Below are 13,624 nucleotides of genomic sequence, written 5' to 3'. Positions count from 1 at the left end.
CAAATAGGAGCCCAATATGTAATTTAAATTTTTCTGATTGCCATAGTAAAAGTAGAATGAAACAGGTGAATTTAAACTTAATATATTTTACCTGTCTCAAAATATTATATAAAATTATTAGTGGAATATTTTACATTTATTAATAATTCAAATTCAGTTGTATATTTTACACTTAATAGCACATCTCAGTTCTGACTAGTTACATTTCATGTTCCCAGTAGCCACATGTGACTACTGGTTACCTTACTGGATAGCATAATGGTATACTATCTCATCAGATATCTTGAACTTAAATGTTATAGAACTACAATTGAAATTTTTAAAATGCAGCATTCATAGTAGAATATCTTACAAACAATCAGATAATTCATACTGAATTACTAATCAGAATTCATATTTGCAGTGGCAGCATATGGAATAATTTGTAAGCTTAGCAAGGCAAACTTCATCAAACCTGCCTATTTTTTTTCTTTCTTTTTTAAATTTGTTCTTTTAATTATACATGACAGTGTGTTTTGACACATTATACTTACATGGAGTACAACTTCCCATTCTTCTGGTTGTACATGTTATAGAATTACATTGGTTGTGTTTTCATATATGAAACATAGGAAAGTAATGACTGATTCACTTACTGTCTTTCCTATTCCCATTCCCCGCTCCCTCCCCTGCATTCCCCTTTGTCTAATCCAAAGTACTTCTATTCTTCCCTACCCTCTCCCTTTATTGTGAGTTAGAATCTGCATATCAGAGGGAACATTCGGCCTTTGGTTTTTTGGGATTGCTTATTTCACATAGCATATTCTTCAGTTCCATCCATTTACTGGCAAATGCCATAATTTCATTTTTCTTTATAGCTAAGTAATATTCCATTTTGTATATATACCACATTTTCTTTATTTGTTTATCTGTTGAAGGGCACCTAGGCTGGTTCCATAGTTGAGCTGCTATAAACATTGATGTGCCTGCCTGTTATTTTTATTCTGACTCTTCTTTGAGAGATCTTTCTTATCTTTTATAGTGAGATGTTCAAAGTTAGATCAGGGCTGTTTCTTTGAAGTCTCTAACTTGCTGCCTTTGGTCTCAGCCTAATTTCATTCAAGTCTTTATTTAAGATGTTAGGGCTTATGATATTTAATATCCATAATTAGTAATTTCTTTGGTTACCCTAATAGATTTAACTTCTGCTCCAGTCCTATGAAAAATGCAGCTCAAGCAAAATTTTCTATACAGGGAGTAATTTTCTTCCTGTTAATTTTCTTAAGTTTTAATCTCACCACAGATTTTCTGTCTCCTCATTTTTTTTCCAAACACTGTAAAGACTTTAAAGTTCTTTTTTCATTTATTTATTCATTATGTATATTAGCATTTTTTTGCTATAACCAAAATAACTGACAAGAATAGTTTGGGTAGGAAAGATTTATTTTGGTTCAGTTTAGAGTTCTCAGCACATGGCCAACTGACAAAATCACAGAAACATCATGGTGGAAGGGCATCATAAAACAAAACTGCTTAGCTCTTGGCAGCTAATACAAACCCCTCTAGGGCACACCTCCAGTGGCTAGTTCTTCCAAGTAGGTTCCACTTCCCAGTTGTCCTTTCAGCTGTCAATGGATGATGAGGTCAGATCCCTAATCAATGCCTAAAAGTCCCACCTCTGAACTTTGCCACATTAAGTTCATGGTTCCCACGCATGATCTTTTGGGGACATTCTGTGTCTAATCACATTATGTAACACGTTATTTGAGTATACTGTGAGCCAGGTATCAGTGTTTAGAAGCAAATGAGACTCACCCATCCTCTGGTGGAGTTTCCTTGCTAGAAGGCAAAGAAGACTCAACAACAACATAAAGAAACAAACAAAAAAATCAAACAGTAACGTGAACTGTATTATAATAGTGGCTTGGGGAAATTTTTGCAAGCCTTTTGTACTGCCTCTTTATCACTACTTTAGTGAAAGACTTCTGGGAGGGGTGACATATGGGTTGTGGGGAGAACATGAAATTCATCAGTCAGAAAGCAGAGGATTTTTTTCTTCTTTTTCTTTCTTTCTTTTTTTTTTTTTTGGTACCAGGCATTGAACTCAGGGGCACTTAGCCACTGAGCCTCATCCCCAGCCCTTTTCTAAGAAGGAGAGTTTAACACCTCTGCTCATATCATATTACCAGTATTCCCTGGCTTTTGTCTACTCAAAGCATACTTATCTCTGGGAAGAAAGGGGTCCTGCCTAGGCTTGGCCTGAAGAAATGTCACTCTCCTGCCCACTCATCTTGGCACACCTGCATGGATAGGTCATTTGGAATAGGACTCCGGATGTTAATGTATCATCTCTCAAATGATGTAAAAGATTCACTTGACATTTTTTTCCCCTCATACTTTTCTGAATTTCCCCCCTTTTTAAAAAAATGTAAACATATGTAAACATATGTTACTTTATCAGTTTAAAAGAAAGATACATTTTAATTTTAAAACTTTGTAGTGACTGGACTTTTTAAAAGCTACTGTGAATATAAAGATTGTTTCTATGGGGAAACATAATTGTTATTACACTTAAGATCTCAGAATTCTGTTTCTCTTTCATTGTATAGGATTACTTCCGTGACTATCTTTATAAATCCAGTTACCCCTTCACAATTATTATCAGCATTAAAGTCACAGATCTATATCCTATGTGAAATATATGTGTGTGTGTGTGTGTGTGTGTGTGAGAGAGAGAGAGAGAGAGAGAGAGAGAGAGAGAGAGTCAATTCAGCTCTTTCTCTCCATGTTTAGTTCTAACACAACTGAGAGAGCCAGTTCTCTTCTGACTATGCATTTGACCCAGTGTTGAGTTCCTTCCCTTACCCTGCTGGGATTCATCCTTATTATGGTTTGGATATGAGGTGTCCCCCAATAGCTCATGTGCGAAACAATGTAAGAAGGTTCAGAAGAGAAATGATCGGGTTGTAAGAATCTTAACCCAATCAGTGTAAGGGATTAACTGAACGGTAACTGAAGTCGTAGGGTGTGGCTGGAGGAGACTGGAATTGGGGTGTGGTTTGGGGTATATATTTTGTATCTGGAGAGTAAAGACTCTCCATATCTCTCTGCTTCCTGATGATGTGAGTTGCTTCCCTCTACCACACTCTTCTACTCTTCCACCATGATGCTCTGCCTCCCCTCGAGCCCTGAGAAATGGAGCCGGCCTTCTATGGACTAAGACCTCTGAAACTATGAGCCCTCAAACTTTTCCTCTTCTTTAATTCTTGATCAGATCTTTTAGTCACAGCAGTGAAATAGCTGACTAAAACAATTCTCTTTGCTTAATTAGCCAGTATGCATTGAAGCTTCTGACATAAATAAAAATGGACATAGACATACAAAATGTAACCTCAAAATGTTAGTTCTCCATCCCTTATTTCATTATATTCATTTTCTGTTGTAGTTCAAATCAGAATTTCAAGATCTTTGAGATATTCTAATTCAATATGCTCATTTTGTAGATAAGGAAAAATAAATTGTGGTGCTAATTATAACAGTAGTAGTTTATGTTAAAGGAGCACTTACTAAATGCCAGTCATTGTGATGTCATTATGAGTATTACCTCATTTAATTCTCTAATTTCATCAGGTAGGTATTCATGTTAACCTCACGTTACAGAGAAGCAGATTAAGTGCTAGCTTTCTCAGGGTCATGTGGTAAATGAGCAGCAGAGCTGTTACTCTAATGCAGGTGACCAGTTTGCCAAATGTGTTTAATTTGAACCATCACATTGTTATTCTAGATGCTGGACTTTGAGGGTGACATGAGTTTACCACCTATCTTTATTCCTTCAAGTTTAGTTTAGAAAGCATGTCCTTATCCTCCAGTTGGGAGAACTGTAGCCTTCAATTTTTTCTTTTTTGAAAATCCTGACTCTTTGTCTCTCACACCCACAGGTCACAGCAAACCCCGATCCCAACGCAACAGCAGACAGATGAAGTGTATCCCACTTATGGGTCTGAAGAGAGTGAAGAAGACACTGCAGTTCAGGAAGAGGAAGCAATCACCGACTATATGTCTCTTCCCAAAGAGAAACTAGTTCAGTCCCAGAAGAAAATAACTCAGCTTATTAAAGAAAAAATGGTAAGACAAAAAATTTTCTTTATCCACATAAAAAGATGACCTTGATTGGAGGAACTCTGCATTCACTGCAGAATGAAGCACACAAAGTAGGGTGAAGGGCTACGTTTCTTTGAAAATGGGAGGAAAAGCAGAGCACAGTTGAGTAGCCAACCCAGTTTGCCACGTGGTTCACCATCTATTCCTCCCTGGAGCATTTGTGCTCCTAGTTTTAAACTAAAAAGTAATTTGCTTCTTCCTATTGCCATAGGATTAAGTTTGATTAATTAGTTTTAAAAATTTCTCCTGGAAGGTTTCAGGATGGCATCACTGGGAAACTACTAGAAGACCAGAATATCAACACAGGAGGCTAAGAACAAGGATAGCCAGGCAGAAGTTTAGGTTGAGGCCTGGTAAGGATATGGGTAGGATGCTCATAGTTACAGTGAAGATATAAAAAACCCAAAAAACTAGAAACATGAGATCAAAGAGTCTAGGTATGCATTTCTGATGGTCAGTAGGTTGGGATCTAGGATCTTTGAGTGAGTGTGTAAACAAGAGTGTTCAAAACCCTGGATCCTGAGACAGCAACACATTGACTCTCATTATTAGAATACAGACATCAACTTGCTTCCAGAGCCTGATTTATCAACAGAGTTCATATACTGACTTCCTGTCAATTCCAGGTCATGTGTTCTCTTGCAGATAAGGGCTGAGGGGCACCTCAGAAGCACATGATAGGAGTTGATACCTCTTTAGATGGATACCTCTAAGCTTACCTCCATATCTGGAGACCTTGTAAAAGGCTATCCTGTCTGGACCCATTAGTATGTCACACATCTAGGCTAGAAAAAACATTTCTCTAGCCTTGGATTCCAAGTGTGAGCTTTGGAGGCTTGAAAACCCCTTAGCCAGTTTGGTAATGACAGAGATTTAGATCTTAGGAGTTAAATTAACCCAACTCAGAACTCATAGACCAACCAGAAGAGCAAGGTGGTACCACCAGCAATAGCAGCAGTATCAGGGTGAACTCTTAAGTCCATGTTGGTTGTACCTTGGACACAGAGTGTGGGGATGAATACAGACTGTCCAGAGTCAGGGAAGAACTCAAAGCTTTGGAGTCCCATTTCTGTGATTTTTTTCTTTAATGGTGTTATGCCTTTTCCTCAAAATGGAACTTAATATTTTCAATGGTCAGCCAATGGTGAACTCTCAAAAATGCTGACTGAATGGATGTTTTTCAAGCATCAAGGGAAGTGTCCCTCTACCACTTCCTGTACCTGTGTATTTGAGCAGGAAGCAGTTGAAGCATTAGGTTAGGTTGTGGGTACAGGGATCATGAAGAAGTAGTCCTTGGACTTGCATGAAGTGCTACCATACTCATACATTACTTCTTAAGTGGGTTACATTTATATAGTGCTTAACAAGTTTGGATCACTTAGACACTGATTTTTTTTTTTTTTTTTTAACTATACCTCTCTAAGGTAGATAGTATTAGTTTCTAAATCTCAGAAAAGAAAATTAGGACCACGCTGATCTATCCCAAAACAACACAATTGGTAAACATTAGAACACAGCTGAAATTCTGGGCTTTTTATTCCTTGTAGTGCTATTTTCATTTCACCAGGAAATAAACGCCTGACTCTGTTGAATGGTGCAGCCAATAGATGATTGTGTTTGTAAAGTCACTGAACACATGACTTGAAGGTATAGTTCTGTGCCTTCTGGAGCTCTGCCCATCAGCTCCACAGTGGCAGAGGGGCTCTTTTCTCCCCCCTTCAACAAATATTGAATGTGAATCTCCTCTGTGCCATGGGCATGCAGCAATTGAACATGAGGAATAACCTTTCTTCAAGTGATGTGCTAGAGATTTTCCTCCTTTCCCGAAAGCCCAATGACTTTTTGCTCATTGCAGACTATCCAAGCAAACAAGGAGCTGATTCGATGTGTCATCCTTTCTCGAATTGTTTTTGGAGAAGAACACTGGAGATGTGCACAAGCTTTAACCAACCTGGCTTATGGCTACCTGGTACTGAGAGGTACTTGTTTCCTCAGCTGGATCTGGGTGGGCCAGCTTATGAAGGCAGATTGAACCACACACAACTCCTTGGGTAGGGGAATGACTGGGAGGGCACCTTCCAGTTCCCAACTCACACCTCATCAAGAGAAATGAGAGTCCATGGATAAGGCAGACAGCAAGTATTAGTAAAAAATGTAACAATGGAAATGATAGTTATTGAGTATTTGGCATGTTCTAAGGTAGTTTTATTTAGTTTTTATAATATATCTTGAAGGGAGTTACTGTTATTATCCTTAGTTTATAAACAAGACACAGTGGACAAAGGATAGTATCAGGTTTCAACCACAGATTAATAGGGAAAATTCAGGAAAATATGTGTACCCCCAGCACCAGGGAAGCAGACCCAGTAATAGGACTTGAATTCTAAAACTTGAATTCAAGTTCTTAGAAGATTGAGCTTAGAGAAAGTCAGGGCCCTCATCCTACAGAAGTGGTGTTTCTGGAAGGTACTGTGGTATACGTGTAGAAGATGGAGTTCATGTACTGAAACTGGAACCCAAAGGAAAGCTCCATGAAGGTAGATACTTTAGAGTAGAAGTTTCATAAATATTTGTTGACAGACTAATTGAGGCAAGAACCCATTTCTAGAACTATGGTCATGGCCAGTTGATCCCTGCCGCTTGATCAACCAGTCTTCCTGCATGGACTGTTTTTACTTCGGTGGAATTCACTGTGTTTTAATCATAAGTACTTTTGTTTAAATGCTCCTACCTCTGAAATAGAAGCCTCTTGAGGGCATGGACCAGTTCTCAATCCAGAATAGATCCTTGTATACAATATGTATCAGCACATTATTGCTTGATAGAAATGAATTGCCAGCCTGTGACTTTCTAGTGCCTCTCAAACATCAGTCTGAAATGGAGCCTAACCTTAGTGATTTCAGGACTTGAGAAATTTGATGACTTAAAAGGAAGGGGAACCAATATACCTGGGCTGTAATGATCCTAGATGACAGAAATCAAAAACGCTGGCTAAAGTTAAAATTGAATTCACTTCTCAGGTACTAATCTCAACAATTGTTTTCCTTCTCAGGGATCCTTAGGCCCTTTTACCTTCATTTGTTTTTAATTCAACTTTAGATTCATTGATGTGATAAGTTCACAAGTGTTTGGGAACAGCAGTGCTGTGAGTCACGGGCCATATTAGAACATCTGTTATGTACCCAAAGGAGGGATTCTTCACTTACTAGAAGAGCAGGTAGCAGTCTGTCTGTGGGATTTGAGGGATACAAGGAAGGCCCTCAACAAAATAAAATCTCCTAATGGGGCTTCATCCCTCCTTATTTGGATCTCTGTGTTCCCTTCAGACTGATTCCCTCAAAAATGCTGCCTTGGGCTGGGATTGTGGCTCAGTGGTAGAGTGCTTGCCTAGCACGTGTGAGGCCCAGCATTCGATCCTCAGCACCACCTAAAAAGATAAATAAATAAAATGAAAGTATTGTGTCCATCTACAACTAAAAATGTATATATTTTTAAAGTGCTACCTTAATGGTAAGGGTACCACTCTGACATTTTTAGAACTCCTTTTACAAGCCTGGTGGCCCTGTGCTAGGTGCTGGGGATACATAGTCCTGCTCCCTGAGAGCTTACGGGGTCTCATAATAGGACCTCACAATAGTGGTGGAAACAAAGTTCCAGGGGATATTAATCATTGGTTTTACCATTGAGTAAGGGCAGGGAAGGTTGCAGAGAGAAGGTGATATTCTGTCTTTGAAGAATGAGTGTAGGTCCAAGTAGATCTTGAGGAGAATGGTATAATATATAAAGTTGGCCCTGCACGTATAGATCCGAAGAGTGGGAGCTGAGAGAGAGCATTCTGGGAAACTCCTTACACAGAACATTGGAGGTTCTATCCAGACTCAATGATTCAGGTTAGAACAGAAGATATCTTAGAACAGACAGGTTATGACTAGAAGTGAAACTGAAAAGGTAATTTGGGCCCAGATATTAAGGTGTTTGAGGAGTTATTATGAGACATGAAGTGATGATGTAAAGTAATCAAACTTGTATTGTAGAATGAGAAACTTCAGGTTAGACTGATGGAGAAAGTGGAGCTGAAGACCAGTTAGACCATTATCCTGTCCAGAGGAAAATAAATTACGGCATTGACCATGGCAGTTAAAATACAAATGAGATAACTTAAAATGTAGGATCAATGACATTTAATGATCAATTCAATATGGAGTGGGAAGGACATGAAGGGTTGAAGTAGTATGATCTGATCATTAGTTGAAATGGAGTTAAAGATGAAGACCAGGAACTGAGGGTATAAAGCTGCATGATAGAATACATGCTTAACAAGCTTAAGGCTCAGGTTTGATTCCTAGCACCTAAATAAATAAATATAAAAAATAAAATAAAAAATATAAAAATGAAGAGCAGGTTGATAGAGGAAGGGAAAGAAGCTGCTGGGTTTGGTGTCAGACAGGCTGGTATTCAGTAGATTACTGAAAAGTGGATCTGGAGCTCAGAGATGTTAGTTTGGGAAGGATTAGGGAGCAAGTTGAGACCTTAGGAGCAGATAATTTTGATCAAAATGTGTATAGAATGAGAGGGGAAGAGGGCATAAGACCTGAGAACAGGAAGGAATGGGTAACCAAAGAGGAGCAAAGGAAATATAAGAATCAGGAGGGACTGTCATGGAAGCTGAGGGAAAAAACAGGATTTCGAAAGGAAGTGCAGTGTGGTTTCAGCAGTTGTAGGTAGTCGAGAGAGTCAAACAGGGTAAAGGTTGGAGAGAACTGTGGGGTTGACAATTGGTAGGTCATTGATACTTAGTTTGGAATGGAGCACTCTTTGGACCCTGGGAGATCCCAAATTCAAAGAGACTTTTGCTCTGATTTAGACCTGAGATCATGAAAACTTAAACCAGAGATGAAAGTGTTTGGAAGGGAGATTTATCTGAAACTGAAACAAGGCCAGTTGCTACTGCTTCTGGTATGGGTAGAGATTACTATGGTAGGCCCATGGAAGGAGCTTGGCCTGCATCTTCTGAAATCCACCCTTTCTATGATCAGCTACAAACTGACTTTGAGTTTTTTTCAGTTAAACGAAGTTAAAATAGGTAAGCAGGTCATGTCACAGAAGATGATGAGGATATCTTGTTCTCTCTGCTACATGAATTGAGAACTCCATTTGGGATAAGAGGTTGGAGAGTGGAGAAATTTTCCTGTACAGGAAGGTTTTTCATTTTTCTAGATGGAGAAACAGCTTCCTGGTTAAATGAAGTGCTCACATGGTATGACCATGCATGGGCTTGATCCCAGAGTTTCTAACACCCAGCCTAGAATTGTTCTAGAATAGATAATGATTGTGACCTTTCTTTGAGGATAGCTCAGTGCTTTTTATTACATAGTAGTTCTTACCCAGTTTCTTACTGCCTTTTTTTTTTTTTTTTTTTTAATGTCTGGTGCATGGAATAAAACAAATAAGGATCTGAAAATTGCAAACCTTTCAGAGGGATAAAATTATTGCTGAGTTCCACTTAGTTTTGTTGTCATTAATCCTGTAACTACTTTAAAATGGACAGAATGTATGGGCCAGCTTCGTGTGTAAGCGGGACATATGCATCTGTGTGTTGATGCCTCACTGCACATGCTCACGTTTTACAGCCATCAGATCTGCATTCCTCATTTCCCTCTAAGCCTTTTACAAAATTGGAATGGAGAGTCAAGCCCAAAGGCTGATTTCTCTTCACTTTCAATGAAGATGTAGTGAGCAGCATGTATGTGAAATATTATGAAGAACACTTGGGGAAATGTACAGACCCTCAAAGAACTTAGACCTATTGTGGAGATGAGCTACTCCAGATCTATGATAGAAGGCATTTTTAAGGTAAATGTTGTGTAATTGGTTTAAATAAAGGGCTTTGAAAAAATTGGGTGAACTTATTCTTTGCTAAGATGGTAATGAATTAGTAGATTCAGAAAGGAGGTAGCATTCAAGAAGGACTGTAAAAAGTGAATCATGTTTGGGTGGTAGAAGAAAGTGGGAGAGTTCTGGTCAAAGAGAAGGACATGGGCAAAGGCATGTGGAAGGAACATGCAGTGTCTCTTTCGATAACAGGAAGTAGCATACTGGAAAAGATTTGGGCTGGGAAGATGAACCCAGAAAGGAGGGTGCATTGGGTAGAACACGGTGCAATTGTAAAAAGGGGTGAAGGAATTTGAAATTTATTTGGTATGCAGGAGGATTATTGGAGATTTTCCCTCAGGATGATGAAAATATCAAATAGTGTAGCTTGATATTTAATCTAGCAATGATAGCTAGAGTAAAGCTGTCTTAGTCATCTAAGTTTAAAACTTGACTAATGACAGGGAACCTATGAAGGAAGGATATGTTTATTTTTTAAACCAGAAATCTTTCTTAAATATACACTTGCAATATATGGATAAGATTATTCTTTGCAGCATTTTTGTAGAGTAAAAGATTGCAAACGGCCAAGGGTCCATCAATGGTGAAGTGGTATATACACACAAAGGGATATCTCCAGTTTTTAAAAAGAGTTCAAAGAACCTCTGTACCCTTCTAGAGAAAGATCTGGATGCAACTTTAGGGAAAAGGAAATGCACAGTGCAGCAGTATTACGGCATGACTCTTTGTATAAGAAAGAGGGGAGAGAAATGAGAGTGTATGATTATATTTATAAGAAGATGCAATGAAGGATACACAAGAATGAAATGAAAAACTTACTTAGAGGATGGTTAGGCTGAAAAGGAACAGGGCTGGGAGGGACACCTCTTAATGTTTACCTTTTCATGTGATTTTAACTTTTCAACCATAGAAACAATTACTTATTCAAAATGGTCATTTTAAGAAAGAATTGATAGGAGATGGTTTTTAATTTAAAGTTGTAGAAAAGTGATACTCAAAGGTGACCCTGGAGTTTTAGGCCCTTGAGGGTGTCATTTTCATAGATAAATAGGTCATAAAAGAAGGTAGTCTCAAAGAGGAATGTTGCGTTTAGTTTTTTTTGGTGGGGTTGGGTAACCAGGGATTGAACTCAGGGGCACTTGACCAATGAGCCACATACCCAGCCCTATTTTGTATTTTATTTAGAGTCAGCATCTTACTGAAGTTGCTTAGTGCCTCACTTTTGCTAAGGCTGGCTTTGAACTCGAGATCCTCCTGCCTCAGCCTCCTGAGCTGCTGGAATTACAGGTGTGTGCCATTGCACCCAACCTGTGTTTAATTTCTGATGTATTGATTTTGAATTTCAATAGGGAAGCCCACTAATAAGTTTTTACTAGTTGCTAGACATGAGAGAAAGAAAATCCTAAGTGTGGGAGGACTGCTGAAGAACAAAGCTGAAAAGGGGAATGGAAATGACAAGCATGGAGGACAAACATGAAGTTACAGGACTTGATTAAACTCTGAGAGGCAAAGAGAGAAGCAGGAGAAACTGAAAGACTTGGAAAATGGGCACATTAATGGAAGGGAACAATGAACCAAAAGAGTCAGCAAAGGTTTCTAAAGAGTCAGAGAAGGTTTCTAAAGGACCAAGTTGGTGCAGTACTGCCACCTCCAACAAATAAGGGTATCAGATGCTGCAGCAAGGTTTGGGACTAAGAATCCAAATTCTCAGATTTATTTCTGAGGAGGTCTTAAAGGGGACTCCAGGAGAACAGGTTTCCCATAGTGGTTGAAGCAGAAACCAGATCCCAGAGAATTGTAGAAGGAACAAAGGCTAGTGACTGGACTACATATTCTATATAATACATATGGAATGGAAGGAGGGAAAAATAAAAGGGAAACTAGAAAGAGCAGAAAAGACAAGGGAAGATTATTTACAAGGGGAGGAGAATGAAGAAAGATTTTAGGCAGAGAGGAAGAAGCCAGTTGGGTTGGAGAGTTTAAAGGTTTTAAAAATGGAACAACTGATGGGATGGGGTTCATAAGAGAACATGAGGTCTTTGTAAAGCACAGCATGTAAATGACTGTTGTGGTGAGATAGGCTTAGGGGTACTGGCAGTGGAACTCTTGGCACCCCACTGGGGTTCTCTGAGGTGATACAGCAGCTGAGGAAAGAGCAGGCAGAGAACACCAGGGCAGTTGGCACCCAGTGGTAAACTCTTTTCAGATGTTCAGGAAGGAGAATACAGTAACATGGACAAGTAGTTTCCTGTTGTTTTGCTTATTATTAATGAAGCAATAAATTAATCACTTATCCTGTTATTACTGGGAACTTTCCAGGCATTCAGAACTTTGTTACAAGTGTTAAAAAATCCAGAAAAAGAAGTATAAGTTATGAACTGTCTAAAAAACTGGTACAGAAAGAATAGAGAATGCTAAAAAACCACATAATCTAGCCCTGAGGGAGCTTAATACCTACCTGCAACATTGTGAGAATGCTGCCTTTTTCACAGAGATTCTGTAAGCCGTACTATCAAAAATGTCTTTAGTAAGGAAAAACATAATAATTATTCTGTAAGAGAAATGGACCCTGACAATAATAATAGTGACTAGGGTTTCTTGAACCTTATTTCATTCAGGCATTACTTAATCTCTTTTTATGAATTAACTTAATCCTTGTAACAGCTCTACAAGATAGATATTATTTTCATTGCATTTTATAGGTAGGTAAATTAAGGTATAGGCAGACTAACTTGTTCAAGACTACATGATTACTACCAAGTGGATAAGCCAGGATTTATATCTGGGAAGTTTGACTCAATACTTGGTGTGTTAATCACTGTGCCACAGCAGCTTTTTAAATATAAACAGTGACCAAAACTGACTGTTTTCTGGTAACAGTAGCAACCTCCGAAGATTGGGTATCTCTGAGCATATTCTCTCTGGCCTGAGTCATATAGTTAACATTGGTGATAGAATTCCAACCCAGACCAGAGCAAAATGATTAATGTATTCAGTGGGTGATCTTTGGACCCGTTTTGCCAGTCCATCAACATTTCTTTGTAATTCCTGCATCTTAGACTCTGGAATCAGACCTTGCTGCCACTCTGAATTTAACCTCTCCAGTTATTATTAGTGCACAGAGGAAAGGATAGTATCTTTGTTCTGAGCGGGCAGATAAAGGAGAAAGACTTTATCTAGGGGCAGATACCAGATTGAAGATGTAGGGCTTGGAGTAGGAGAAAGCACAAATCTGTAGCATGCTCCCTAGTTAGATGAATTAATAAGTCCTATAAATACATATCTATACAGAGTGTTATTTTTACATTAAAAAAGGGTATTCTTGTTCTTAATAAAAAATGAATTCATTCCAAAATGTTACTGATAATGAATTCATAGTACTTTTTGTCATAAATTTTCATAAAAATAATTATTATCACAGAGTGGAGAAGACGTGAACTTCTTTTAAATAGGACTCTTTCATATTTAAAAAGGTTGGAAAACATGTCTAGAGTAGTTGTCTCCAGTCTTTTGTGAGTTAGCTCCCCATCGCTTAATACAGTTTGAGCAAATACTCTGTGTATGTGTATTTATTATAAATTATGTACAACAG

The 13,624-nt window shown here is 38.4% G+C and overlaps 1 protein-coding gene across 4 annotated transcripts in view; it reads left to right on the top strand.

Moving 5' to 3' along the window:
- The window catches only part of TTC23L (tetratricopeptide repeat domain 23 like), a 59,335-nt gene that overhangs the window by 2,642 nt on the left and 43,069 nt on the right, over positions 1-13,624 (top strand). For all 4 annotated transcript variants that reach the window (XM_079145762.1, XM_079145763.1, XM_079145760.1 and 1 more), the window contains exons 3-4: positions 3,918-4,104; positions 5,996-6,119. In XM_079145762.1, coding sequence (XP_079001888.1) covers positions 3,918-4,104; positions 5,996-6,119 — 311 coding nt within the window. The remainder of the gene's footprint in view (positions 1-3,917; positions 4,105-5,995; positions 6,120-13,624) is intronic.

Source organism: Sciurus vulgaris (genome assembly GCF_902686455.1).
Source record: "Sciurus vulgaris genome assembly, chromosome: 6".
NCBI lineage: Eukaryota > Metazoa > Chordata > Mammalia > Rodentia > Sciuridae > Sciurus > Sciurus vulgaris.
This window is presented reverse-complemented; position numbering and strand designations above follow the sequence as displayed.